Here is a 27,636-nt window from a genome sequence, read left to right as displayed (position 1 = left end):
TGCAGCCCCCGGCTCATTCCCCCTGCACGTGCTCTCTGTTTCACAACCGCGCCGAATTCATTTCTGGCCTCTGCTTGCTGGCAATAATTAACCACACGTTATCAACTCCATCTCGCCTGCATTGTACACACACCTTTCCAGCCTCTCGGCTCCTTTCTGGGCTCGGGGGTTTCGGCACCACCAGGCCACGTGCCAGTCCAGAGCGCCAAACCTGCCTGACACTCCCGTTGTACTTATAACCCAATTTCTGAAGCTAAACGATATCGCTGCGTCCCAAGAAAGCAGCTTCCAGCCCAAAACACAGCTCTGGAAAGGCCAGAGGAGGAGCTACGTTTACCGACTGCCCTGCCAGATAGGTTTGGTTTGCAAACGGTAAGTGCCACTTACTACTGCTGGATTCCAGGGGAAAGCAGAGCCATTCCCTTGCTGTAACATTGCGGGTGGCAGGGTGAGAGAGTGTCCCCGAGCTCTGCTTTTGTCACGATATTTGCTTAAATGCTGCCGCATTGCCTGTGGCCTGTGGTGCACACCAGCCCTGGGGCTGGCACGTACACCTCCGTGATGCACCCAAGGGAGCTGGCGGGGGGAAGTGGCACGGGGGGGCTCAGGGACCACCGCGTTGGTGTCTGGGTACATCAATGCCCAGGCATGCCCTGGGACAGGGAAGGGCCACCCACCTTATCAATTAGGTGTGGGACAGGAGGCGAGCTGGCCCGGTGCACCCCTCCACGCGGCCACCTCGGATGGCTCGAGCATCCCAGCAGGAGCCCCGAGACACAGCGTGGGAGGTGGGGGCTCCCCACGCCTCCCTGGCCCGGCAGCCAGGAGCTGCCGAGGTTCATCTGCTCGCCCGTGCCATGCTGTGCCGGCACATGGGCACCGACGGAGCCTGCCAGCCCCAGCCCTGAGCAGGTCCAAAGCAATTGCCCGGCCCCGCGGGGGGGAGGATGGGGAGGAGGGGACGCAGGTGGCACCGCAGCCGAGGAGACGGCGGGGGCACGGCCAGCCGGGCACGGGGACACAGATGGTGCTGCTGGAGAGCCGTGGCCCCGACCACCGAGTGATGGGCCAGAAAAGACGACTGCTGGGACAAGAAGGGTCCAGCTGACACAAGGAAAACCCTTGCTCAGGAGCAGCAAGGATGAAGAGGCAAAAAAACAGATAAACACACAGAAACACTGGCCAAGTCCTGCACGAGTCCTGTACAAGTCCTGCACAAGTCCTGCACATTGGGTATCTCTGGATAGAAGAGAAATGAAGCCACCTTGCAAGCCCACATCAGGTCACCTCATCAGAAAGATGGTTCCCAGGGGCGTTTCTTGAGCAAACAATAAAGCCAGTCAAGGACTGGGAGCTGGGGAGGCTTTAGCTACCGAGACGTCTGCAGGAAAAATGGAGCTGCAGGACTCAAACCATCCAGCAACCAGGTGGCCTGGACAGGGCTGGCCACGGGTTTGAGAAGAGGGAGAGAGGTATAAAATGGGTGTTCATTTTGAGGTGCTTCTTTGTGACAGAAAGGTGGAAAAGCAGGGGATATTTTGGTGAAAATGATGGGGAAAAAAACTCCCAAGTTTGCTGTTCTATGAAAAGGAAGTGAAATCTCAAGAAAAAAAAGCAGATTTCAGTGCTTTGGGATAAATGAACCCCCGAGGGCTGGTCATTACCTGAGGAAATGATCGTAAGCCCGTAACAGCAGCCTTGCCCTGTGCAAGGGAAAGGTACAGAGACCCACACTGTGCAACCGCAGCGTTACGGAGACCTGAAAGATCAAAGAGGAATCATGTAAAATGAATCGCAATGGCCAAGGCAAACAAGGCAATGACTATGGGTTCCATAAATAAATTAAAAGGCAAAATTTGTCCTTTACATAATGCGGGAGTGCAGGTAAGAAGATACAGAAAGCACAGGAGATTTCAACGATTTCTTTCCTTCAGTCTCCACAAAGGGCTGATGATGGCATATAAATTAAGTAACATTAAGATACACGTGAGGAGGCAGGGGCCACAACAGGGAAGAAGGGGGTAAGGAGTAATCTGGGTCTCTTGGCTGCATTCAGTCACAGATGGACTTCACGGAGACATGATGAAGTACAGATATCCCAACGATCCTCCTTCTCCAAACCAAGTCAGTAGGTTTTCTCTCCTCTCCAGCATTCCCCAATACCCAGGGAATGCGCAGCATCTTGAAGTTTGCAGCTTTGAACACCTCCAGCCTCTGAAGCTTTCTCTTATCCAAGGTCCCGGTGCCAGGAGCCACCAATGCAAGCTTTCCCCAGCAATCCCACATCTTCACTGCAGCCTCCCCACATCAGCAGCTTTCTGTATCTCTCACCCCATGGATGTGAGAGTGGATGTGAGAGGCGGTGGGTACCCCCCCGAGCCGGGATGGCCCCAGCCGGCAGCCGGCCCCGTTTGCAGGCAGCACAGAGGCAGGAGAGGGAGGACATGTGCAGAGGACAACGGTGAGGATGGGCTGAGATGGTTAAAACCACGGCCTGCCCAGAGAGGGCAAAGAAGCGGTGCTTGTTTCATCCCAAAACCACACATTCCATGTGCAAGGGGAGCACAGAGAGGCTGGCAGTCAGAAAAGATCGGGAGATGAGGAAAACCCTGCTAGCTGTAGAGGCGGTGGAGCACAGGCTTCAAAACCAGAGGGCACCAGCATCTCCCCAGCTATGCCCCGCTTTGGGGACGGACGAGAAAATCCCTTTGGGTCCTCTCCTCTACTGAGTGAGTGAACCAAAGCTCCAGAGGGATTTTTTTTTTTTTTTTAAATCCCCGTGGGTTTGACCCAGTGGTTTTGCCTGAAGACGCTACTTTTAGTGCCAGCTCTCCGCAGTCTAACAGCGTGCTACCGCTGGTCTATATCGGAGCCGGGCGGCGCGGCTGCGTTAGGGGTGGCTGCACCAGGACGACTCTTCCCCGGTGCGGGGGTAAGAACCATTATCTGCTCCACACCCCGTGGCACGGCTTTTAACAGCAAGTGCACGGCCCCTGATAGCATGGAGAGAGGCGCACCGAGCCGCACCCTCCCATTAAAATGAAACACTGGCTGGCTCTGAAATGCACTTATAAATAGAGAATTAAGGTCTGCTTTCGACTCCTGCCTGTAATGGATACCGCGCCCGCTGCAGCCCCGGCAGCGATGCCCTCCCGCCCGTGCGGGTTTAACCCCGGGCATGGCAGCGCCACCCGGGCGGGGAGCGGGGCTGCCGGTGGGGCCAGGGCTGGAGGGCTCCTGCACCCTGGGCCGGGTAGCGCTGGGCCATGCGGTGAGCCTGGCTGGGCAGAGCCGGGCTGTGCCGTGCTGGGCCGGGCCGGGCCGGGCCGGGCCGGGCCGTGCCGAGCGGCGCGGATGCCGGGCGGCCGCCGGCGGGCACATGGGCAGGAGGGCGGAGCCCGCGGCCTGACATCACCGCCGGGCTCCCCGCTACCGGACGGCTCCGCTCGCCCTCCCGCCGCCCGGCGCCGCGCAGAGGTGAGCACCGCGGGGGGGACGGCCACGGCCGCGGCGGGATTCGCCCTTGCGGGGACGGCGCGGAGCGGCGGGGCTGCCCCACGACCGGGGCCGGGCGGTGGCGGGGCTCGAACCGGCTGCCCCGGGGCCGCGCCGGGCGTGCGGCGCGGGGCTCGGCTCGGCTCGGCTCGGCTCGGCTCGGCTCGGCTCGGCTCGGCTCGGCTCGGCTCGGCTCGGCTCGGCTCGGCTCGGCTCGGCGGCGCCGCCGGGGGTGCCCCAGCCTGGGGTGACCGTCCCGGTTCCGCGGAGCGCTCGGTCCCGGGGCCCCATCCCATCGGCACCCCCCGGGGCTCGGGCAGGGGGGTCCGGGCCGGCCGCGGTAGCGGCCCCCAGGGCGGTCTCGGCCGTGGCCGCCTCGGTGCGAGTCTCGGGTTTGGGGCTGGGGCCAGGTCCCGGCCAGAAATTTCCGAGGGGGCCGGCGTGTCCCGGATCCGGGTGGTCACCGGGGAGAGGCCGGTGGGATGCTGGTCCCGGCAGGTCGGCGGGGCTGCGGTGAGAGGGCTCTGCTGGCAGCCCTTTCCCTGCCTGACAGGTCCGTGCGGGTGCGGGAAAGCCCCCGGCACCGGGCACAACCCCGCCTGCAGCCGGTTTTGCTGTTGCAAGTAGACCGGTGGTGCCCGGTGGGGTGGCAAGGTGTAGACGGATGCACAAGTCGGGCCGTGTCCCTCAGAGAGCAGTTTGCCCTTAGGTTTTACTTTTTCATTCTCAGCTCGCCAGATGCTTTGAGGAGATCGAGTGGCTTCTTCCAGCTAGGAAGAAATCAGCACCGAGATATAAAATCTTGGGAAAAATCTTGGGCAGGGCCCACGGTCCCTCAGAGGCGAGCGGGGAGCGGACGTATGGTTTCTATACTGATGCAGGGGCTTATAAGAGGTACACGGGTTGGATGCTCTATGGGGAGGACTTCAGCATTTGGTCCGTGTCGGAGTGACAAAGGATGAAAGCTGTGAAGGAATTGGAAAGGTGACTTTGTAGTAGGACCATCCCATAGGTGATGTGACCTGGGGTGGGACTGTCCCTGTCCCGTGACCCTGGCCGGGGGGTAACCTCTGCCCAGCGGGGTGCGTGGGGCTGTGACGGCCCCTTTGCTGAACAACGGGGAGCTTGGGGGAGCGTTGGTGCTCCTAACGCCTGCACCCCGCTGAGCCGAGCGTAGGACGGACGGGTACTGAGGACCCCAGATCATTTCCCTCGGTATATTCTAAATAAAACCAACACATGGAAAAATGCCTCCCGTGGCGAGAAACCAAAATTGAGAGACGGAGGGAGAGGAAGGCCATCGCCTACAGCATCAATACTCCCGTGGGCTGAGAAGATGGAGGACTAACAAGATTTAAATACTGTATCAAGCTTAAGTTTTCTCCTCTTTTAAAATCACATTTGCTATGAAACAAATGTACAGTAATACAAGATCCCATAGTCACTGCACGTATTTGATTTCCTCCATAATTGTAAAGAAGAAAACGTTGATGACTCAACAAGTCTCTGTGTAAAAAAAACCACACCAAACCCCAGGAAAACATGCTTTTTGAAAGCATAATAATTTTTTTTGGTTTGCTTTGCTTTTTATTTTTGTTTTTGGTTTGTTTTGCTTTTTATTGTCAGGAACTATGCTTTGACTGTGACCTTGTAACATCACACCCAGAAATAGAAGCAGGTTTAGATTCAGGGGAAACACATTTTTTCCGACGGTGGAAGAAGTAGGCCAGCCACGCCGGCTCTCTCGAGAGGTGGGGAAGGCACTGGCAGCTGTGGTAAGAGATGTCACATACCAAGGATTAAAACCCACCAATTTGCTATCTATGTTTACCATCACTGATTAGAATTAGCTTTTGGTCAAACCCACGATGGAGGCAAATGCTAATTACTTCCAAATCTTAAGTTACTGCTTCTTCATCGGGTAGTTTTCCCTGCAGCCCTACAGTGGATTAAGCAGTTTCCCATCTTCATCTAAGTTTAAGTGAAATGCAGCTTAACTGAAAGGATAAAACATTTTGAAAGCATGTCAGTGACATAGGAGCTTACATCCCATTTCCAAAAGCCCTTAGGTACTTTGCAGCCTAAATCACTTGAACATTTTGAAAATTTTGCCCAGGATTTAAGGAAATTTCTCCCATCCTTTTTCGAGGTTCTCAGATTTTCAGTGAGTCTCTCTAAAGCCTTGATTGTGGTAACACTTGCGTATGCATTTCCATTTAGTTCGTATGAATACACTGCTGTAGTCTTTGGAAAAAAAGTCCTAAGAGCTCCCCACGGACCGTAGGCTTCAGGAATCAGGGTCTGTAGATAACATGTCCACCACGAAAGTATGCTGATGCCAACTGCTGATCATGTGCAAGCGCTAGTAGATACCAACATGCATTGCTTCGGGTACTTAGAATAAATTAACTTCTCACCGTGAGGGTGTCCTTGCCAAAGGTGGGTGTGGGAGGCAGCGCTCCAGCAGAGCTGGCTTTAAAAAAGACCATCAAAGATGGCTTTAAAGACCATCAAAGAAGGATCCCAGATGGACAGAACCGACCAGGCAGGCAGGATCAGTCCCCTCTGCAGCAGCCAGCGTAGCTTGGCACAGGATGGCTCTCCTGAGCGGTGGTGAAATACGTGGTATTTATACTCGTCCAGCACACGCGGGTCTCACTAAGTCCTTGGGGTCCTTGGGGGAAGGCATGTTGTGCACACTCACACGTGCACACGTGCGCACACATGCACCAGACTTCCTTCGCCCTGGAGAAGGTAACCCTGAGCTGGAAGCTTCTGCCACTGCTTTATACAGAGGTCTTCTCCTTCCCAGATACCTTTCCTGCCCATCACAGCTGCTCAGCACAGCAGGTATGTCCGTGGCATGCCTTGAACTTGCCCCCAGGAATATAGTGTGCTCAGGCAAGGCAAGTGCTACATCCACAAGGCAGCAGGATCACCGTAGTCGTCGTCCTTCCGTGGTCCTTTCCTGGTGAAGCCACCTGCTGCCTTCTCTTGCTTTTCCTCCAGCTCCTCCCAGGTCAGTAACACTCCCTCTTCTTCCTCCTTTCCTGTTGGTCTCATCACCTGCTTGAAGGAGTGAAGAAAAACAGAGAGAAATGTAAAATAGATGGCCAGAGCAGCACACACACAGCAAGACGTTAGCAGCTCGGTGTCAACAGAAGGGACCAGGTGAATTTGCCTCCCCGGGGCTGACCAGCCAGGGCCCTGTGCTCCCCGGGCAAAGAGAGCTGGCTCTGCTCTCCGGGGTGTCAGACCAAAGCCACGTTTCTGCCGGACACAGGCACACAGCCGGGGGCAGGAATGGGAAAGCAGGGTGCTGTGGGTCCCAGCACCTCAGGGCAGTGAGCTGACTTTCAGTGGAGAGCATCTCTCCCACCCATCTGGATCCCCAGACAGGGCCACCTGGTCAGCCGGTCCCATTTACCCCATCTCCCCAGTAGCTTCCCAGGAGCTGCTGGGAAAGGCAGACGAGGCAGAGGGTGGCCCTACACCAGCTTCATTGCCTTTCCTGGGCAGAGCACCCCGTTTTCACAGCTGTGCGTATTCAGGGCTGGCTCAGAGCTACCTCCGTGCACTGTGTGCCCTGCCTGTGCTCCGAGGGAGGAAAGCAAGAGATCAGCAGGAGCCGGGCTGACCCCATGCCGTCGGTTGTATCTTCCCTCCACCTCAACCTGCCTTCCAGGCCATCTTCTCCCGATGTGTGGTCCTGTGCATCCTCTGAGTCACCGTGAGAGGTAAAATCAGAAAGGCGAGGGAGTGCTGATCTTGGAGACCCTTCTAACAGGCGCTGCAGCGCACAAATAGCCAATCCAAATATTTTCATGCGCACGCAGCACAATTCCTCTGTGTCTTTCCTGGAAAGAAATAAAGAGGTTTTAAACAGCCGGAGCCTGCCAGCTCTCTGCGGTGACTGCTGAAGTCAGGTCTCACCATCTCCGAAGTCCTCGAGCTCCCAGCAGAAGGGCACACGCTGCCCGGAGAGGAGCAGAAGAGATTTTCCCCAGCTGGGTTCAGGCAGGAGCACCTCCTCCCATCGTGTCTGGCCACAGCGTGTTATTAGATCTACCTGAGAAGTTTCCAGCACCCGGGGTTTTGGCTGCTTTCCCGCTCTCCCTGCACCTCAGGGAGGGGAATGCTCAGAAATGGGTGAGTCTCTGTGAGAGAGTCGTTAGCCTGGTAAGGGCAGCAAGCGAATTAAGACCCCAAAAGAAAGCAAGAGAAGCCACATAAGACTTAAGTACAGCACCTGAAGTTGTTGTAAACCACCCCTTTATGTCACTTAAGAACTGTGAGATGATAAGCAGGGAAAATAACTTTCTCATTCAGAGTCACATCAGTCAGATAAAGTCCTGTGTGCTATGTCAGCATCAGCACTGCTCTACCAAAACCCCGTCGTGCTTCAAGTCTGTGCTCTCCACAGTCTTACCATGAAACCTCTGGGCTTCCCAGGCTTTCAGATTCCCATTTTATGAAGTTTTATTACAGGGCAGATTCTTCTCGGGCCTCTCATGACTCTATTGACACAGCAGGCACAGGCAGCAAGATTATTTTGTGGAAGAGCAGAGGAAGCTCTTCAGGCAAGGACTTTGCTGCAGAGGAGTGGTAACTGCAAAGGGAGGCCCCTTGCCTTCGGAGACAAATTTGGGAGAGTTTGGGGCTACCTATGACGGAACCTGTTGGTAACTGTGCTTAAAAGTACATGGTTTTGATGAAGAGGGCAAGCCAAAAGTTTCTTTTCCAGTTCCATATTGTAGGCGGGTGATTTTTCTGCTCAGCATTAATGTTGCCCATTTAACCTTGGGAAGGGAAATTGTCCCTGCGAAGTGACCACAGGCTGATGTAATTCTATAGGAAAACTGTAGCCAAAATGACTGAGCTTGTATGGGAAAAAGAGACTATTTGCCCTGGTGGGAAATTCTGGTAGCCCTTTCTCCTCTGCTTTCCACTGTTTTGAAAGATGTTTTTGAATTTTGGTCACGGTGAAGAACATCCCGTGGTCAGGGACATGCCTTTGGCTTCACTGCTGGCTTCCAAAGCCAACATCCTCAATATTTATCAATGTTTAAACCGGAGGGTATACGGAGTGGGGAGGGTCAGCGCCTGTCAGCCCATGCTTTCATTAGCGGGTGACGGAGTCAGGAGGCACGTACTGAATTTGTAGGTGATGCTGAGCTGGGAAGGACTGGAAATGTTTTAGAGGAGACTAAGAGTTAAAGTTTGTGACAAACTGGAGAAATGGTCTAAAAAAACAGGGCACGTGTTATGTCCTGTGTGGTAGGACTCACTGACCGCATGGGCACCGGGTGAGCGACCGGCCAGGCAGTGGCTGCAGGGAGCCAGAGGACAGGGTGATGGGCACCGTGATCCATGAGTCAACAGCATCACGCAATTGTGCAGAAGCAAACACAGCATGCTAGGATGAAGAAAGAGAAGTGGCAGATAGGGGAAGCGGTGTCTCTGCTCCGGCTGGTGCATTTTAGGGGCTCAATTGGAAAATGCAGTTCTGGGCATCCTCCAAGAAAAATGAGAGCAAGGGAGAGAGGCTGAGTTGTCGGACACTCAGCAAATAGCAGCTCTGAGGAAAGAGTTGGGTTTCACTTGAGCAGGAAAAGCTGAAGGGAGACGTGAAACCTGTTTGCAAAATGTGTCTGCAGAGAAGGAGAGGGCAAATCATTTGCTGTGTCCTTTGGGGGTAAGGGAGGAAGCCGTGAGGTTAATTGGAGAGATAGAGGGGAGAAAGCTGTGCTCTGCAGGAGCAGTTTTAACAGATAAACACCTGATAAATGAGCTAATCAGATAAACACCTGCCCTGGGCACCTGTGAATGCAAAGTGCAGTGGGGTGGAGAGCTGGAGAGAGGTGGCAGGGGGACATGCAGCAACCCTGGGAGTCCGTGGCCGGTCTGGGGTCACAGCAACCCCAGGAGCCCACAGCAGGTTTGGGGTCACAGCAACCCTGTGGGTCCCATGGCCAGGTCTGTCCCCGCCATATCACAGGGGACAGCCTCAGCACCCGTCTCCCCCAGGGCAGGTCCCTGTCCCACCTCCCCACCCCGGCGGTACGGATGCTGGGTGAACAGCCCCCCGTTCCCCATCAGTGCTCCCTACCCCGTGTGCCCCATGGGCAAAGGGGCCGAAGGACGGTGGTGGGGGAAGCCCAGCTCCCAGCATTTCCTCATTCTCATGGCCTGGCTGGCGTCCCAGGTAGGTTTGCAACATGGCATTTCTGGCCGAAGTAACACGGGCAGGTGATTTATTCCCTTTGCCAGTTCCTGGTTTGCGCTGTTGGGGAGTTAACTCTGCTCTGGAAGGAGAGGGAAAGAGGCAGCAAGCCTCGTTTCACTCCCCCCTCCTTCCCTTGCCTGCAGAGCAGAGGGGTTATTTCCAGTCAGCCTGGGCAGAACTGAAAGGTCTCTTGAAATATGCATCAGAGCTGGGGATAAAGCAGCTTTGGATAAGCCCTTTTCTTACTTAAATCTGTTCCAGACCCAGCAGGTAGGTGGTACTCGCTGTGCTCCTTGGAGGGACGCTCTGGGTGTGGGAAAGAGACTTAAATGTTTTATTTTCCCTGGAAACAAAATGGCTGTAGCCAAAAAGTGAGTATTTCTGCTCACAGCAAGACCTGAGTGGTGACTTAAGGCACTGAATGCTCCTCTCCAGCTGGAGCTTCTCGAGGGTTAACGCAGCAGGAGATGCGGGCGGCAGGACACTAAGCAGAGGGCTCTGCAAACAGAAGCTGTAGGGCTTCAGCTTCATGGTTCAAAGGTCCCTCCATGCAGACTGAAAGTCCCCTGGGGGCAGAGATCACCCCTGTCCCTCCGGGGTGTGTGTTTGTGGGACCACGCTCCAGGGAGCCGGGTGCCAGCTGTGGCCGGCGGAGCCCAAAGGGACAGTCCTGGTGCAGAAAGCAGGACGTTCCTCTGCAATGACCTGACCAAGGGCTCTGCTACATCATTTGATTCCTCCTGCGGTTTGCTGGTCTTTCAACCCATGTGCTCAGTAGGGGATGTAGATAATAATCATGTGTTTTATCTCAAATAACCCCCAAAGCAGAAGCTGAAGCACAGAGGAGGCTGTGTGATGACTTGCACTGGGTTGAATCCGCAGCTACTCGAGACTCAGTTGTGGTCCGTCTGAACAAAACCTGACCTCAGGGGAAGACACAAAAGTGGTTGTTTTAGCCAAGGTACCGCAGGCTCAGGCTCTGTACATGAGTCTGAACTCGGAGATGAGCTTTTGTGCAAACAGGAACCAGTTTGGTTGCATTACTTGGAGCTCCTTCTGAGATTGCTGCCCTGTTCTTCAGCACAGTTTGACTCAGCGATATGTTTAAGACACCGCTTTTTTTATTAGAGTTATTGTAAAACTAAGTTGTCTTTTATCTGATAAATCTGAATACCAAGGCAGTGAAATGGGTCTTGATTTTTTTGGCCAGAACTGGTGAAGCCTGTGCCTTGCCACCACAGGTCCATCCTTCTTCAGGGTCTGCAACTCAAACACGGCCAGGCGGTGAGTTCCGGGAACCAGCTAGGCTATCCTCCCGTACCGGAGGAAATGAAAGGGGCCCGAAAAGATGGTCTCGTTGTTAAAGACTTGGTCAAGGATATCAGGGTCTTCCCAGGCAAACTCGCTGGAGTCCCGTTATCGTTAGTATCTCGGTCCCCCATGTCTGTCGAAAGAGGATAACGACTGAGCCGGCTCCCCGTTAGCGGTGGGGAATTCTGCTTGGCAGATTGACTCTGCTGTGAGCCCAGAGACACCTGGGCAGGCTCCTGCAGCCTGGCTCCGTCCAGAGCGGCTGTCCTGCTGCAAAACCTGAGAGAGGCCGCTCGGTGTGGGCGGAGAGGCAGAAGAACCTTGTTTGCCTGGCACTGAGCCTAAGCTAACAGCCTCTGCCAAGCCTCAGGTGCAAAATACATTGAATTATCCGTGTTTTTTTTCTGTGAGAGCCCCTCCCTCCCTCTGCCTGGGCAACAGAGATTTGACTGCTTCGTTTCACCCAGCTTTTGTCTGTCTGATCCCATTCTTTGGGGCAGGATTGGCCTTCTGGCCAGTTTTGGTAGGGTGCCTAGCAGAGCAGAGCTCCCCATCTTGCTCGTTGCCCATCACCGCTATTGTCCTGCAAATAACAGCAGTAATTGCAATGCAGTCGTCGAACTGCACACAGGAACAAGCGTGCTAGAGCTGGACATAGCATCCCCGTGCAGTGATATAAGGGTGTCATTAATAGTCTAGCTGAAGGGCAGCTTTACATTGTATTAGATATTTTAATTAGGGAACTGCTTCCCGGTTAGGATTGAAGCTAATTTGCTTCCACTGGGGTGTGCTTTAAATCACCTTGTAGCTTCCTCGGCAAGAAACTGATCTCCTTGAATTGCACATGCCATAACTCAGCAGGCGTAGAGTTTCCTAGGTAGGGAAGATCAATAAATGAGGTTTATCTAAGGCTGCAGCATGCTGAAGATGTGTCCAAGCGCCACGGTATTCACTCTTGGCCTCCTCTGCCTCCGAGTGACTCCGCAGCATCCTGGCCACGGTGCTTTGTGCTAATTTTGGGTGGGTTGACCTTGCCATGAAGAATTAGCTTTGGGAGGGAGACTTTTAAGCAGGTAACACATTGTTCGTAGGTGCAGAAAAAGCAGCGTGAACATGGTAAGTCAGCGGAGGCGGCGGGAGAGGGGGGGTCTGTGTGCTCCAGAGAGATACAGAAGTGAAAAAAACTGTTGCCTAATCAGACACTTCATTTCCAGGCATCTGTTAGGCAGAGACCACGGTGTTTGTCTTGGTGAAATGTGTTTACAGTGAAAGAGGGATTTTCTCCTCCTTCCTTGGGAGGATTTCGGTGTGTGGCAGTGATGGCAGTGCCACCTGCAGTGGCAGACAGCAGCCGGCACGGGGACCGAGCTGCCCTCCCACCACGGGCTGTGCAGCAGGGATGGGTCCTGCTCCAAAGCCCCAGCAGCCAAAGTACGACAAAAATAATCACACCAAAATCCACAGAAAAGATTTTGAGGCTTCTCACTTTTTAACTATCCTGCCGACTTCAAAGGCCATTTAATGCTATCATCCTTTTTAATCAAAATAACTGGAGACAGCAAAGCTGTTTATCTCCAAACATTGCCGACATCTCTCTACATGTTCAGGGGCAGTTACAGGACGGAGAAAACACACTACAAGAAAATTTGCTTGCCCCAAAATTCGCGTCTCCGTGGGAGCACGGAGAGAGCTTTTGAGGTGCTTTAGACTGATTACAAAATGAGTCTGCGGGTAACAACCGCTTTGTCACCCTGAATGTTGATTTCTCTCCCCTTGGTCGAGAGCCAGAGACGCATCTCTATTTCGGGATAACATTTTGTTAGTACAGGTGGTGGAAAAGGAGGGGAGGGGTAGGAAAGAAAGCTGGTTAGGCTGAACAATGGTGTTGGCCCGAGAACAAATAGTTCTGGCCACGAATAAATTTAGGTGGAGCAAGAAGGTTTCTAAAAAGTAAAGCAGTGAGCTTTTGATAAAGCGCTTGATAGGAAGGAGCCAGAAAAAAAACAACCTAACAGCTTTTCAGATAGAGCTGCTTTACTTTATGTTAGGGCTTTTGCAGCACGGCTGGTTGTGGACGAAGAGGACTGGTCCGTATTGCTCTCCAGCGTTCCCATTGACCTGAGCTCCACTTGCGAGGTTGCTCTTCACCGCGAAAAATCCCAGGCATTCCCTTCTCCCTCCTCACCGATGTGTTTCTTTTCCAAGCTGACAGCCCTTGTTATCGCTCTCAATCTTTCCCTATGGCACCCTTCTAGTTTTATTCCCTCTTTTTTTGCAGTGGAGTGAGCAGAACTGCACTGTGCAGTTCAGTGTATGGGTTTATACAGTGGTATAGTAGTGTTTTCTGTGTTGTTTTGTATGCCTTTCCCACCAATTCCTGGATGAAACATCCTAATGAGTGTGATATACATGGAATATAGCTAAGGCAGGGGTGCGTGCACAGGCAGCAGCCTGGGTTACCCCAGCTGACACAGCCAGCATCACCAAATCGGCCTGGCAGCACACAAACCCTTCTGCAGGTGTGGAACAGAAGCAGAAACCTTCAGAGTGAAGTATGAGTAATCCTGAGTTTAACAGGACTCTCTTACTCACCTAGAGCATGAAAGAAAGTCTACGTGATATGTGGGGAGCAGAGGAAAGGTGTTTAATTAAAGGGGAGAAGTCATCACGCCTTTCTTTGGCACCTGTTTTCTCCTGAGAGCACTTTTTCCATGAACACGCATCTTTGGTCTCTGGGACAGGGGGGTGCTTGGTGAGAGGCAAGGAGAGCAGACAGACCTCTGCCATAGTAACGGTATTGTCACCATAGCCATGATTTTTTGTATCCCGAACAGTGAATTATAGTTTTGAGCTCCATCTGCTGAAGGTGCTTTGTAGGCTTTCCAGGAGGAGCAGGACTGAGAGATCGTGGTCACTTTGTGAGAGATCTTCTCCCCCAGTAACTCAGGCTGTCTTTGATGTGTGCCTGCCAGGGAGCACCGAGCTGGTACTTTCAGAGTAGTGTGACCTGCAGATCTTTTTTCCTGAGTGGTTTTAACAAATTTACAGCTCATGAAAGTATACGTATAGTTAGGGGGGGTTATGCCCATGGGCAGCTGTTGCTGTGTGTCAGTAGTGAATTTTGGTGCTCAGGCACTTTGAATGAGGAGATCCTTCTGCAGATTCTTCTCAATAAAGATTGACTGTCCTAAATGATCATCACCCACAAGCTCCATCTTCTCGGTATTCACTCCCTTTCCCAGATCACTTATGAGCATGTTGAAGAACACAGATTCCTCAGGGAAATCCCTTGATAACCTCTTCCCATTATGAAAATTATTTATTTCTTCTTACCCTTTGTTTCCCGTTGGTAACTACTCATGCAGAAGTGCCCTTCCCCTTTGCACCACTACTGCTCCAATCCCAGAAAAGCCTTGGGTGAAGGACGTTTCCAAAAGCCTATGAAAAACACAGCCTGCGCCAGGGACCAGGTCACCCCATCAGAGTGGTCACCTTCACTTTGAAAGACCTTGACTAGCTATAAGGCATCACTGTCCTCTGCCAAAACCAGGTTGTTGCGGTCCCCAATATATCCTGAGTTTGTTAATTATGGTCTTTATTATAATCTCTACCAGTGTCCCCAATACAAAAGCCAGATGTCCTGGTGTGTAAGTTCCCTGGGCTACCTCCTGAGCCCTTTAAAAATCTGCTCCTAAGGAATTTGCCATTCTTTAAGGGCAAATTTGCCAATCCTTAAGCCGGGCGGCAGATTTGAGCCACTGGTGGCACAGCCCGTGAGCAGCCTGGCAGTTCCCTGCCCGAGTTTCATCTGTCCTCCAGGGCTGGCTGGTGTGCTGCCCGCGAATTTATTGATCTGCTTAAAAACCTCTCCGTGGCCTCAATATCTAATCTGTTACGGAGAGCAGAGTGTTACAGGGCAAAATTCATTAACGTTTGTAAAGCTCATCAAGATCTTTCATGAGCAAATCCCATCATGTTTTAATATATTTTTTTTAAATGTCACGAGTAAGTTTTCATTACTCATTGAAGAGCTGAAGCAAACAGTACTTGCCAGACCCAGATAGCGGAAGAGGCAAAGGCTGCAACTCCCTTCATTTACCACTTTTAGGACACTTTCATTTCAGCTTAAACTCCCTGCCTCGATTCTGTTCCTTCAGATCAGAAGCCACCCCCCCCAGCTCTCCCAAATGTGGGCTCAGGGATCCCCATGGACCCCTGGCCCTGGGCTTTTCAGAAGATGCCAGCTGGCTCCATGGGGCTCTGAGAGTTGCCGGTCCTGGTCACTGTTAGGATTGCACTGGCAGCATGAGCTGCCAGCATGAAGAACAGCAAAGGATGGATGAGTGCAGCCGGCAGGTATTGGATCGCACAAACACGGGAAACCTTCCTAAAACCCTTTGCCTCCGACCCAGCGTTGTGTTTTGTCCCCCTCCGATGGTGCTTGTGCATTACTGCGCACTTGCTGGTGGGTTTGGCAGATGGGTCCTGGGCTACTGGGACCAAAACCACGTGCCCTTCTGTTCAAGTGGCCTAACTGACGTTTTTCCCCATGACCACAGATGTGGTCTGGGTCTCTGCAAGAGCTTCATAACGAACTTGCATTTCCCCTTTTTTTTCTTGCCAGGATGTCTGGAGGAGACATGGCCAAACCCCTCCTGGGCCATCGGAGCACGGATGGTGACCCCAGCATCACGCCTGCGGCCGGCCGCACCATTGGGGTGCTGGGGAGCGGGGACTTTGCACGGTCGTTGGCCATCCGCCTGGTGTGCTCCGGCTTCAAGGTGGTGGTCGGCAGCCGCAACCCGAAGCGCAAAGCCGGCCTCTTCCCTTCTGCAGCAGAAGTCACCTTCCAGGCTGACGCGGTGAAGAAGACGGATGTCATTTTTGTGGCGGTTTTCAGGGAACATTACTCCACCCTCTGTGACCTGGCTGATGTGCTGGCGGGCAAGATCCTGGTGGACGTTAGTAACAACACCGAGATCAACCATCACAAGGAATCCAATGCTGAGTACTTGGCTTCCCTGTTCCCAGCCTGCACCGTGGTCAAGGGGTTTAACGTGGTTTCTGCGTGGACGCTGCAGTCAGGTGCCAGGGATGGAAATAAGCAGGTATTGTTTTCTTCTAAGAAGGGCCAAATCCCAACTGTTTCAGCAGCTGAGGGCTGGCAGCATCAGCAAATGGCCTGAGGCTCCAGGAAAAGGGGTCTGAGTGCTGGCTGTGGCATCCAGAGACCACACCATAGCTTCTGCATTTGTTTGCTCAGAAATGAAGTACCCCCACTTCATGCTTTCTAGTCTTTGGAGCCTCTGCCTAAGTGAAAAGTATTATTTAAGTGTCTGTTTATCTAAACACAGCCAGGAAAACAAACTGGTGGTGCACACATAAAAGGAAACCTGCCCAGGAGAGAGGTGTCTGGCAGCCATGGTAAATCGCCATCAGAAAGCCTGCCAGGAAGCATGATGCTCGGTGGAATAACGTAGGCTTCCTTTAGCACAGCATCCCTCCTGACGCACTCGTTCCCAGCAGCCTGATCTCTCTTTGCCCTGTGTGTATCTTTGTGTTTGTTGCAGGTTCTGATTTGCTCAAATAACCAAGAAGCCAAGCGCATTGTAGCAGAAATTGCTCAAGTCATGGGATTCACCCCTGTGGACATGGGCTGCATGTCGTCAGCCTGTGAGATCGAGAACATTCCCCTGCGCCTCTTGCCAGCCTGGAAAATCCCCATATTTTTGGCTCTGGGGCTCTTTCTTTGCTTCTTCACTTACAACCTGATCCGGCAGGTCATCCACCCTTACATCAGGGAGCAGAAGAACAAGTTGTACAAGATCCCCATCGAGGTGGTCAACACAACGCTGCCGTGCGTGGCCTACGTCATGCTGTCTCTCGTCTACCTGCCCGGGGTGCTGGCAGCCTGCTCGCAGCTCTACTATGGCACCAAATACAGGCGCTTTCCAGATTGGCTCGACCAGTGGCTCCAGCACCGAAAGCAAATTGGTCTCCTCAGCTTCTTCTGCGCGGCTTTGCATGCCGTGTACAGCCTCTGTCTGCCCATGCGCCGCTCCCACCGCTACCAGTTAATCGAGATGGCCGTCAAGCAGGTAACGTGGGTACTCGTCAGGTCAGCCCCTGTAGTAATCTTCCACACACATCCAGATGTTGGGTATCAGGCTTAATAACTTGGCCTTTGCATTCACTTTACAAAGCCTGTGTGGGACAGTGGGAAGAAGCTGTTATCTCTATGAGCGCTTTTTCCACGAGGCAACCGCACACCACGTACCGGGCATGCACCCATCTGCACCGAGGACCAGCCATCTTAGCAGGGTATTGCCCGCGCATTCACAGCCAGGGCTAGGATCAACCCCCCCGTGCCACTGCTCCCGGGAAGCACAGACAAGCCTTTGAAACCAGCCTCGCCCAGCACCTCAGACTGGGGCAGAGGCAGGAAAAATGCCAAGAGAGGAGAAATGCAGTGGTGGAGGGAGGAGAGCTGCCCTCAACTTTTCTCTCTAGATTTTGGGAGATCCCTGTTTGCTCGCATGGTTGTTCACAGTAGGTGCTGGCTGGAGTGACCAAGTCATAACCTGGGGGTTGTTTTGTAGGAGCTGTGTCCTCATCACAGGGTGCCCCCAGGAGTTTAACAAAATGATGATGGTGAAGAACTGGTCATAGTCTAAGAGAACGAGGAAATGGAAAAGGACTTTATTGCCTTATTGAGACTCTCGGCAGTGTTTATCCAGTGTGAGATGCTATCTTCAGGCAATTCAGCTAGCTCTGTAACCTGGCAATGCCATGGGAAAATGTGATTCTGCCCTTCTTCTGCCCCTGGCTCCTCGCTGCTCCACCCTGCTCCCTCCTGGGGTGGCACAAGCTTTGTGCAGCTGAGCGGGGAAACCTGACCAAGGAGTTGTCCCATAACCAGTCTGCTTTCTGTGCTGGGATATTTGACCGAGTGTTTCCAAATGCTTGTCCCAACAGAGAGGAGGGAAGGGGCCGTGGGGGCAGCGGGGAGCAGGATGGCTGCTTTCGGCAGCAGTGCCTGTTCAGAGCATCCATCAAACGACATCCCCAGCCTCTCGGCTCCAGCCTTGAGCAGGTCCTTCTCAATTGCCGCAGTCGCACATTAATCTTGGGCAAGCATCCTCTGTTCATTTCCCCTCTACCTCCTGTTTTCTAGCAGCATCTTTGTTTAGTAAATTAAACCCATTTAATGGGCTGAAGAGGACGGTTCTAAATGTTGCTCTTTGCCACGCAGCATAAAACCCATCTTCCCTTCCATTAGCATGAACAATTTCCCCCCTAAATGCACTTAAAACAAAGGTTATTAGGCGACTACTGCATATTCAAGCATCTGTATTTGTTTTCATGGCTTTAAACTGACTTCTCATTCTAATTATCTTTCCAAATGCGACTTTGGGGCTTGCTGCTGTGGTTACGGGCCATGGGAGCTGAGAGCACTCAGCAGTACTTCCCAGCAGGCTTCAGATCTGGTCCAGCTTGGCCAAACAGCGGTGGGATAAGAGAGCAGTTTCACACCTCCCAAAACACAGGGGCAGATAGCGCTGGAGGTGTGAATAGGACCCAGTGTTCATCCAGGAAACCTGCTTCCAAAACCAAAATGAATACAGATAAAATTCAGTTCCTCTATTCCTAAGCGCTCCATTTTAACAAACCTTCATTGTCGTGCCAGGCTGTGGAGAAGAAGATGAATATCTGGGTAGAGGAGGAAGTCTGGAGGATGGAGATTTATATCTCTGTTGGAATAATTGCCCTGGGCTTGCTGTCGTTACTTGCCATCACTTCACTTCCATCCATCGCAAACTCTCTCAACTGGAGGGAATTCAGTTTCATTCAGGTAAAGTTGACATTTGCCAATGCCAGAGAGTGATTTTGTAGTCAGAGCCAGGGCCTCACGCAGACCATGGAGGGCAGAGGTTGACCTGCCGTCCCAGCACGTCCCTGCTCCGGCACAGCCACCGCAAGCTGCACCCTGGTGTCAGGGGCAAACCCTGCCGCTCCACACCTCCCCGTATGCGCCGGAGCCACGGAGCTCCCTGCCCGGGAGGTGACACCGAGCAGTGATGGCGGGGCAGTGGGATGCAGTCTGTCCCAGAGGGCTGCGGTGATGGCAGGGCAGCGGGATGCAGTGTGTCCCGTGGGGCCACGGGGATGGTGGGGCAGCGGGATGCAGTCTGTCCCGGGGGGCCGCGGCGATGGCAGGGCAGCGGGATGCGGTGTGTCCCAGAGGGCCGCGGCGATGGCGGGGCAGCGGGATGCGGTGTGTCCCGGGGGGCCGCGGGGATGGCGGGGCAGCGGGATGCGGTGTGTCCCAGAGGGCCGCGGCGATGGCGGGGCAGCGGGATGCGGTGTGTCCCGGGGGGCCGCGGCGATGGCGGGGCAGCGGGATGCGGTGTGTCCCAGAGGGCCGCGGGGATGGCGGGGCAGCGGGATGCGGTGTGTCCCGGGGGGCCGCGGGGATGGCGGGGCAGCGGGATGCGGTGTGTCCCGGGGGGCCGCGGCGATGGCGGGGCAGCGGGATGCGGTGTGTCCCGGGGGGCCGCGCTGCTCTCAGGCAGGGCTTGCCTGGTCTGCGGAGGGTCCCGCTGTCTGGGGGGAAGGGAAAATGTAATGTGTCATGGGCATCCACGTGAGGATTAGTGGCAGGCTTTGCAGTAGGGAGTCTTTAATGTCTTGGCTGAAGTTCTTTCTCACCCTGCATTTAGCAGCATTACTTAGAGATCCTGAGAAAAAAGCAGCCTGGGCTTTGCCTGCAGGCTTTTGCCCTGCAGAGTCCTCCTTTCCCCCTCTGTGCCCGTGAGCAGCGCTGCTGTTCACAGCTAAAAACCTCCCAAAGTCACACAGGGCAGATAGGCAGAAAGCCTTGGGGTCATTTGGAGAGCTCAGGGTTGTTCCCTTCCGTGGGCAAGATCCCCCTTGGAGCCGGTCGCGTGTCAGTCACGCACAACGTGTCGGCAATGCTGCGAGAGTTCACCAGGCTGGGGAGGGCAGGCAGGTAACCTGCCCTGGGGAGAGCTGGCCGTGGGACACAGACCTGCCCTTGCATTTCAGGGAGGGTGAGCTTCTGAAGAGACAACGGTTCGGAAAGCACCTGGGAGGACAGTGCAGGGAGAGGTCAGGTTTGGCAGAGCTTGCATGCACCCAAATATTCCATAGACAGGTTTGAAAAGACCTAGACTGGTCTATGAAGATGCCAGAGCTCAAGAAGCACAGAGAACTGGGTGTGGTTTCAATGAAAAGTCCATGTCCGATTCTAGAAGGTGAATTAGGAGGCAGGGGTAATTTTTCTTTCTCCAAAGTCATTCAGTGGTTTAGGAGCCTTCGTCCCACTTGCAGCGATGTCCAGGCTCCCAAGGGCCAAATTCCAACAGTGACCTGAGTCCACCACGTGGGACATTCACAAACCCCAAACTCGGGGGCTGCAGCACTCTCGGGGATGTGCTTGGAGCCAGGCTTAGGGCTAACTAATGGGGACAGCAGGGCATGAACCTTCAAGTATTCCCTGCACATTAGCGCTCAGTTTGAGGCCAAATTCCACTCACCATGTCACTGTCGTATCCCGTAGTCCTAAACCCCCTTGTTACTTGTGTCTCCTACATCACTGCTGCTTAGCGTGCGCCAGGCTTCAAGGCCCGCTGCGGTGACCCGCGTGGCACCCCGACACGCGTGAGCCCCCGTGGGACCCCGTCCCCCCGCACCTCCCCTGCGGAGCCTCCCCTGCGCATCACGCCTAACCCTTCAGAAGGGTTCGGGGGTGCAGAGGTGAATGTCTATCATCCAGCCTCTCCTGTTGAAGCTCTTCAGCGGCATATAAATAATTCAATATTCATTAGAGCAGGAGTTTGAAGCCTGCTACCCTGCTTCCCACACAAGTGCCCTGATCACCAAATGAGCAAGTCAGTTTGTCTTTTTTCCTCTCTTGCTAGCAAGTAATTATTTACACTGAGTAGAAGAGCCTCACCAGGAGAGCTCAAACCCAAGAGATGGTCCCTCGGGGAGAAGGGAGACTTGGCTTTAAACCTTTCTTTCAGATCGGACAACGGGAGCATATTAATTCTCTCCACCGTGTCCAGGGGAAGGCTGCAGCCGCTGGGGCACTGGATAAATTGATCCTGGCTTAGGCATCTCATAGCAGGAATTCCAAATGAAGGGAAGTATCTCCTTGCAGCCTGGAAGGAGGCTTTGAAGCCTTTTCCTTTGGCTCCCCAGGCAGCCCAGCAGCTCTCCTGGAGGGTGCTGGCGGTGTGTCATGTAATATATACGTTGTCACGGCAGGCAGTGCTGCCGCCTCCTGCCAGCGTGCGTAACACGACTGTCGCATCTGCCCTACGGGACCCCTTCCCGTGTCTTTCTAAGGGTAGGTCAGCGCTGGGACAGGACACATACGCGATGATGCTCGGCTCCAAAATAGCTCTTGGCTGCCCCACATGGGAACTGGCTGGCTTAGTTCGTGGAAAGATACACCTGTTTCTGTCCACATGGGATAAAGCATCTCCAGCTGATCACATGCAGGAGAGGCACAGCTGGTATGGTGCCCTGCTGTGGAAATATCATGTAAAAAGAGCAGGTTACAGATCTCTTAGCATGTTAGCTTCTGTTTATTTTTTTTTTAAATGAGGACTCTTTTAAATTATTTACTCTTCAATAAGTTGGTGATACCTTCCTTGAGGAAATTAAGAGCACAGCTACTGCTCCCAGGCTCCAGAGGTTAACATTCATGCGGCGCAATGTGATCCTCCCTCAATTAATGCACAGAGGCACAATGTAAATACAAGGGGTGAAGCGCGAGGCTGCAGAGGTTTGGGATGTCTGGCACTTGACCCTTTTACAGTGCATCAGAGGCATCGTGGCTTCCCATGCCTGGGAAAAGTGAAAGATAGGGAAAATGGGGAGCGCAGCTGCCCCGGCCAGATGTCTCCCAGAAAATGCAGCAGTTTGTTGCCATCTCAGTTGAACTGGCTAGTGTGTTTGAGAGATGCTCAACCAAAAGCCACATCAGAGAGAGGGCTGGGGCTTGTTACAAATCCAGGAGCCACTTCGGTCCCCTCCTTACCCGGAGCTTCCCAAGTCTGACATTTTCCAGCAGCAGTGTGTGCACCTGTATTAGTGTCACGGGATACTGCCACGCTCTCAAAATACGCATCTGTTGCCTGATGGGCTGAAAAATCACGTTTGGCGTGTTGCTAAGGCTTTAGGGAAAAAAAAACAGTTCATTTTTATAGTAGTTCCTGCACATATACAAATTTCAATTAAATATAGTTAAATTGGATACACAGTTCCCCTATATGTCCAGTTTTGATTAACAGAAAATGTACAGGATCTAGACACTGGATAACAGGAATGATTTGTATGTAATTCAACTTATAGGAGGCATTTTTAATGTTCCCCAGTGATTTACAAATCAACTCTAATTGGCTGAGAAGTAAAAATGCATATGATTGCCTTCCCACCCTGAGAAGTCCTCCTGGCATTTGAAGGTTGAATTGACCTGGTTTCTTTCTTAGCTCGTGTATCGCAAGATATAAAGAATCTGTCATCAGACCTTTTCTAACCCTCCCGTCGACGAAGCGCGAGGCAGAGCTGCTTCCGCAGAGCTAATGACTTCACGGGACTGACGGCAGCAGAAGTCAGAAACATATTTGGGTCAGGAAGGGGCCGTCGGCTTTGGACGCTGCCCAGACATTTCTAAATGAGCCCATGCGACTGAATCACCTTCGCTGATGCATTACAGGGAGCCTCAGACACCAAGGAGATGGGGGAGATACAAGAGTTAATACAGAATAGAAAATACATGCGAAGCCTGCATGTGAAGATACCATCTTCATACAGCCGTCTTTCAGAGGGCTTTAACACCACCTTACGTGGGTGGTGGTCCCATATTCCCTGTGCTGTGACAGTGCAAAAGAAACCCTTGCCACTGTTTAAAACAAAAAAAAAGTTTTCTAGCCAGAAATGGCATTGAGAGGATAAATGAGAGCAGAGCTTCAAAGCTCAGTGCAGTATCAGGGCTAAGCACGCTGGCAAATCGGCCCCGGCGGGGTGCTCAGTAGGCTCTGCACTGTAGTATAGAGTACTATTGAGCTGTACATACTGAGCCAAGCTGCGATCAGCCAAACTTTTGTCTTTTCATGCGCTTGTAGATCAACCTGTACCCAGCTGACAGCTTGTCTGGTGGGTGCAGCCGCTGGACCCTGCTGACCACAGGTCCTACAGCCAGCTGATGGCATTGGGACACCCCCCGGCACCCTGCTCTGCCCCAGCACCCAGGCTCTCACCGGACAGCCCCTCGTTTGTGTTGGGAGCGGATCAGCCCATTGCTGCGGTCTGAGGAGCTGCCAGTGCCTGTTTCCAGCCGCCGCCAGCTTATCCACGCGGTTTTTGCCAATTAGCTTTTTTGTTTCACGTGCCCCACCGTCTGCACGCAGAGGTGGGTCACTGAGCGCCGGTGATGGTTTGTCACCTTTTGTCCTACTAATTTCCACTCCTGCTCTCCCCCGGTACCAGCAGCAGCTGAAAGAGGAACAAACTCATTATCTCCAGCCCTGACACCTCTGCCACGCATAGAGCCCCGCTCGGGCTGACTCCGAAATCACCCTCTGCCCAGGGCAGAAAGCGTCTGCTGCCCTTGGACGTCACTCTGTCGCCTTTCCCCCGCCCTGCTTTACATCTCTGCTCTGCCAGATGAGCCTCAAGCTGGTACTTCCAACCTTTTGCCACCCAGGGATTTTATTGCCTGCTGGAGAGAAGCTCAAGAGTCGGTAAATGATGGATGAGCTATGGGTCAAGTCCGGCTGTTAGGTTCAGCTGCGATCGTGGCATATTCCAGCAAACTCCTCCTTAATTTTCCAAGGGAAACCAATCCTAACCCTGTTTTGGTTTGCTGCTTGTTACCACTTTGGCTTAGGAATCGGACCTGGCTTTTGGTAAGAAGGACTGCTGTCCCTGGACGACAGAATGGATGTGGGGATGCATGCAGGACTGAGGTTCAGCTCACAGGTCTGCTCCCGACTCCTGGCACGACCTTGAGTAATGCTCAGCTGTAACACAGAGAGGAGAGTTCCCTAACTTGGCAGGGTGTTGTACGGGTGAAATCTTGGCAGGACTCAGTGACACCCACATGACTGCCCAATAGGTGCTGTAAAATTGAAGTACCTAGATCTGTAGCACGTTTCGGAGCTCTCCTCCCCTCCCCTGCCCAGTCCTCTCAGCTGCCTAAATGATTAGCTCTGAAGGTTAGAGGATCCTTCGTCTAGTTTGTTGGTAACAACGTGGTACATTTTAAAAAGTTGTCTGGGCTTTTGAATAGTTTCCCAACAAGCAAAAATAGGAAGGGATGCTTTGAATTGAGTAGTTTTCTAGCTGAGATTATTTTTTCAAGAGAAAATGATGAGTCCTTCCTCCTGTCTTGCCCTGGTCCCTTATTTCCCTGCTGTGTCCTCTTTCCTGGACATACCTTCAGGAAGACCGTGTTTCTTGCTGATCTCTGACTAGCTGCACCAAGGCCGATATTTTGACTTGTAAAGGCTTCCTTCCCTAAGTTAGGGACATCAGCAGCAAAATTTTCCCTGTCTAGGCATCTTGAAGTGCGGTTGTTATTGCAGGCCTAGACCAAGCATTTGAAGCAGAGCAGCGGGGCGGTATGCTACACCCGCGCTTTTCTTTGACAATACAGCAGCAAAGGCTTGTACCTGAGACGCCTCTGGGAGTGAGCGGCCGGCTCCTGCCGAGTGCCAGCGGGCAGCGGGAGCTGGCAAGCTCGGGAGCCACCGCCTCGGACGCTGGCAGGAAACCACTGGCGAGGGGACCACGGCTTAAAACTCCTCTTGAGAGCAACCCTCAGAGGGAGCTGGAGATCTTCAGGCAAAATGTTGTCTCCACGGGTGCTTGGGAGCCATGATCTCAGCTGAAAGTGGGGGAAGTTCTTGCCTGCAGAACAGGGGATGGGTTCTTGCTGCCTCCCTGAGTGGATAAAGGGCTCTTGACTCCCCATTTCAAGGACTTCGTCCATCATACAGCATGATGGTCTGGCTCATGAACCAACACAGATCTCTAGAACAGAGAGGGAAACGCTTCAGGGCTGTTGCTCACCTCAGACCAGAGCACTCCTGTCTCCACAATCTCATTTTCCTGTAGATGACAGCAGTTACCTGAAGGTGTCCTTGCTCTGTGCGAGGCTACAGCTTCACCGACTTCTGACGGTGCCAACTGCTGGTCCAGAGCCACGATGCTGGTGCTTCACCCCACCGGCCAGCAGCCTCTCGCCAGCCACGGACCAGCAGGCAGCGGAGCTGGCAGCTGCGGCTCGGGAGGAGCATTTCTGAGCTGCCCGCAGTTACGTGCTCGGCAGGGGCTGGGGGCTGCTGCGTCGCACGGAAGCAGGAGCCCACCTCTCAGCCAAGTTGGCAGCATCTTCTGGGAAACTCCTGCCGATTTTCTAATATCACACTTAACCTCTGATTAGAAAAAGAAAAATGCAGTCTGGCACGCTACCCGGGAAAGGTTTCCAGTCGTGTTTTGTTCTGTCCAAGAAATGCAGGAATACTCATTGCTTTCTCGGTGCTATGTACACTTACAGGATAGAATAAAAAAAATGGGAAAATAGACAGGCACGAGGTCCTCTGCTAACTGGCGTGTGTTCCTCTTCCTTTTAGTCCACCCTTGGATTTATTGCCTTGGTAATCAGCACTCTGCACACACTCACGTACGGATGGTCGAGGGCCTTCGATGAGAACCAGTACAAATTCTACCTGCCTCCGACCTACACCCTCACGCTGCTCGTCCCATGCACTGTGATCCTAGCAAAAATCATCTTCAGTTTACCCTGCATCCAGCACAGACTTCTGCGGATCAGGAGGGGCTGGGAGAAGGGGAGATACGTGAAGTTTGTTCTGCCCAGCACAACGGGGGAATATTCAAGCGGGGAGACCTCTAGCAATGTCTAATAGAGCCCTGGCTGCGACAGAGGATTTCAAAGCCCTATCGACATTTCTATAAAGGTGTGTCTTTTTCTTAAATATATGTATGTTTTGGTATAATTGCATTGTGGATAAATAATAAAATTTGGTGACTTTAGAAAATGGACGACCATGAAACTAGTTTAGACAGTAGTAGTTAAATTATATTGCCGATTTGCTAGGACAATTACTGCCTTAAAAATGACTGTGAAAGCTGAGCAGGCAGCACTAATATACATGGGAAACGGATGGACTCTGTTAGTCAGATCAGTCACTTGAGGTGCTGGCTGGCAGCCCCCCGGACCAGTACGTCTCGGTCGCTTCCCTAGCTGCTCTCATAAATTTCAATGCCTTTTTTTTTTTTATATGAAGAGGCACAAATTTTCTGGGTTTTATGACAGCAAAGATATCCTGCCTCTTGAGTGTCTGGATCAATCAAGGCAGTGAGGTTTAGAAAGATGGATTGCCTCTGGTTTTGGTCTCCTCAGTGAACTCTATGGACAAGTAAGACCAGCAACATCCATGTTACGTAGCGTCTGCAGATTTTACTAAAAGCATCCAAACCTGACAGCAAGCCCAAGTATCCCTGTTCTCTCAAATACAGAGAGCACTTCTGGTCCTGTAAGCTGTGCCTGGTGCACGTTCATAAGCTATGGAAATAAAGCACCTTTTCCAGCAGTATAGAAGCCTTTGAAGAGAGAGATGTCCCTAACATCACATGTCTGGTCTGCACTGCTGGCTCTGAGCTGACAGCTGCTGCGTGTTCTCAGTTTTACTAAGCCAAAGTTTCAAGCAGTATTTGATGGAAATAGAGCGAAGATAATTATGGGAAAGACCTGCTGCTTCACAAAATTACATGGAGAAAACCAAGGCCTTCCAGCTGGCCTTACATCAAATAACAGGGTGAAGCTTTTAGAAATCATTGGCACCTGAACATGCCCTTTTATGCAGACAAAACAGCAGCTCTAAACCCACTATTTTCACTAGCAATAGTAAGATCTTCAAATGGTCTTCCAAAGGGATCAGCAAGTCTTGACCACAACATGAAAATACAGCAGTTGTACATTTTGGGCACAGCCCTTCATTGCCTTGCACCATAAAAAGCCACTTGCTAGATTGTAAAGCACTTCTGACTTCACACCCACTTTGGACAAGGTACAGGGCAATGAAGATTTCTGTCCTAATTTCATTTTCCAGCTGTCACTTTCTATCCCTTCAAGCTCTTGCCCTTTATCAGAATAATTATTTAGGTTTTGGACATCCAAATCACCAAACGGAGAATGGACAGCCATTCACAAAAGCTCATTTAAAAGCAAGCAATCGGGATGACACAAGAAGACTACCTCAGTAAGGTCGATACAAGGAGATGGCTAGAACAGCCTCACTTTCCTACAGTTAAGTAAAAGACACCACTCCGTGTTCAGCATTGCTTTGAAAAAACACTGTCAGCATCAAATGGGGTACGGTTTGTGGGACAAGAAAGTACTTGTTACTAGACCAGTTAATATCAATGGGGGGGGGGGGGGGGGGAAATGATCAGCTTTGGGGCACATAAGCCCTTCTGCAAGCCAACGTTGCTTCTGTAACCTGGATGATTTCTACACAGACAGAGTACCTTAAGAATTCCCTGTTTAG

At 52.5% G+C, this 27,636-nt stretch overlaps 1 protein-coding gene and 1 long non-coding RNA gene across 8 annotated transcripts in view; one reads left to right on the top strand and one right to left on the bottom strand.

The window, feature by feature from the left end:
* Positions 1 to 272: 272 nt before the first annotated feature.
* STEAP3 (STEAP3 metalloreductase) overlaps positions 273 to 27,636 on the top strand; it is a 31,623-nt gene continuing 4,259 nt past the window's right edge. Inside the window, exons 1-6 of one of the 7 annotated variants that reach the window (XM_087734438.1) lie at positions 3,355 to 3,466; positions 9,353 to 9,356; positions 15,657 to 16,140; positions 16,603 to 17,130; positions 18,720 to 18,884; positions 25,699 to 27,526. In XM_087734438.1, coding sequence (XP_087590564.1) covers positions 3,355 to 3,466; positions 9,353 to 9,356; positions 15,657 to 16,140; positions 16,603 to 17,130; positions 18,720 to 18,884; positions 25,699 to 25,989 — 1,584 coding nt within the window. In that variant the 3' untranslated portion in view covers positions 25,990 to 27,526. Of the gene's footprint in view, positions 373 to 3,354; positions 3,478 to 5,098; positions 6,515 to 9,352; positions 9,357 to 9,604; positions 9,992 to 15,656; positions 16,141 to 16,602; positions 17,131 to 18,719; positions 18,885 to 25,698; positions 27,527 to 27,636 lie in introns of those variants that run through there. The other 6 variants (XM_087734437.1, XR_015699245.1, XM_087734432.1 and 3 more) reach the window with 6 other exon arrangements.
* On the bottom strand, positions 6,425 to 9,422 carry LOC148052378 (uncharacterized). The gene is made up of 3 exons (XR_015699249.1): positions 7,429 to 9,422; positions 7,174 to 7,352; positions 6,425 to 6,561 (listed from the first exon to the last, which is right to left on the bottom strand). It is a non-coding gene; the product is annotated as an uncharacterized LOC148052378 (long non-coding RNA).

The sequence above is a fragment of the Nipponia nippon genome, unplaced genomic scaffold (assembly GCF_047370975.1).
Source record: "Nipponia nippon isolate SJK-2023a ecotype South Korea unplaced genomic scaffold, ASM4737097v1 scaffold_5, whole genome shotgun sequence".
NCBI lineage: Eukaryota > Metazoa > Chordata > Aves > Pelecaniformes > Threskiornithidae > Nipponia > Nipponia nippon.
This window is presented reverse-complemented; position numbering and strand designations above follow the sequence as displayed.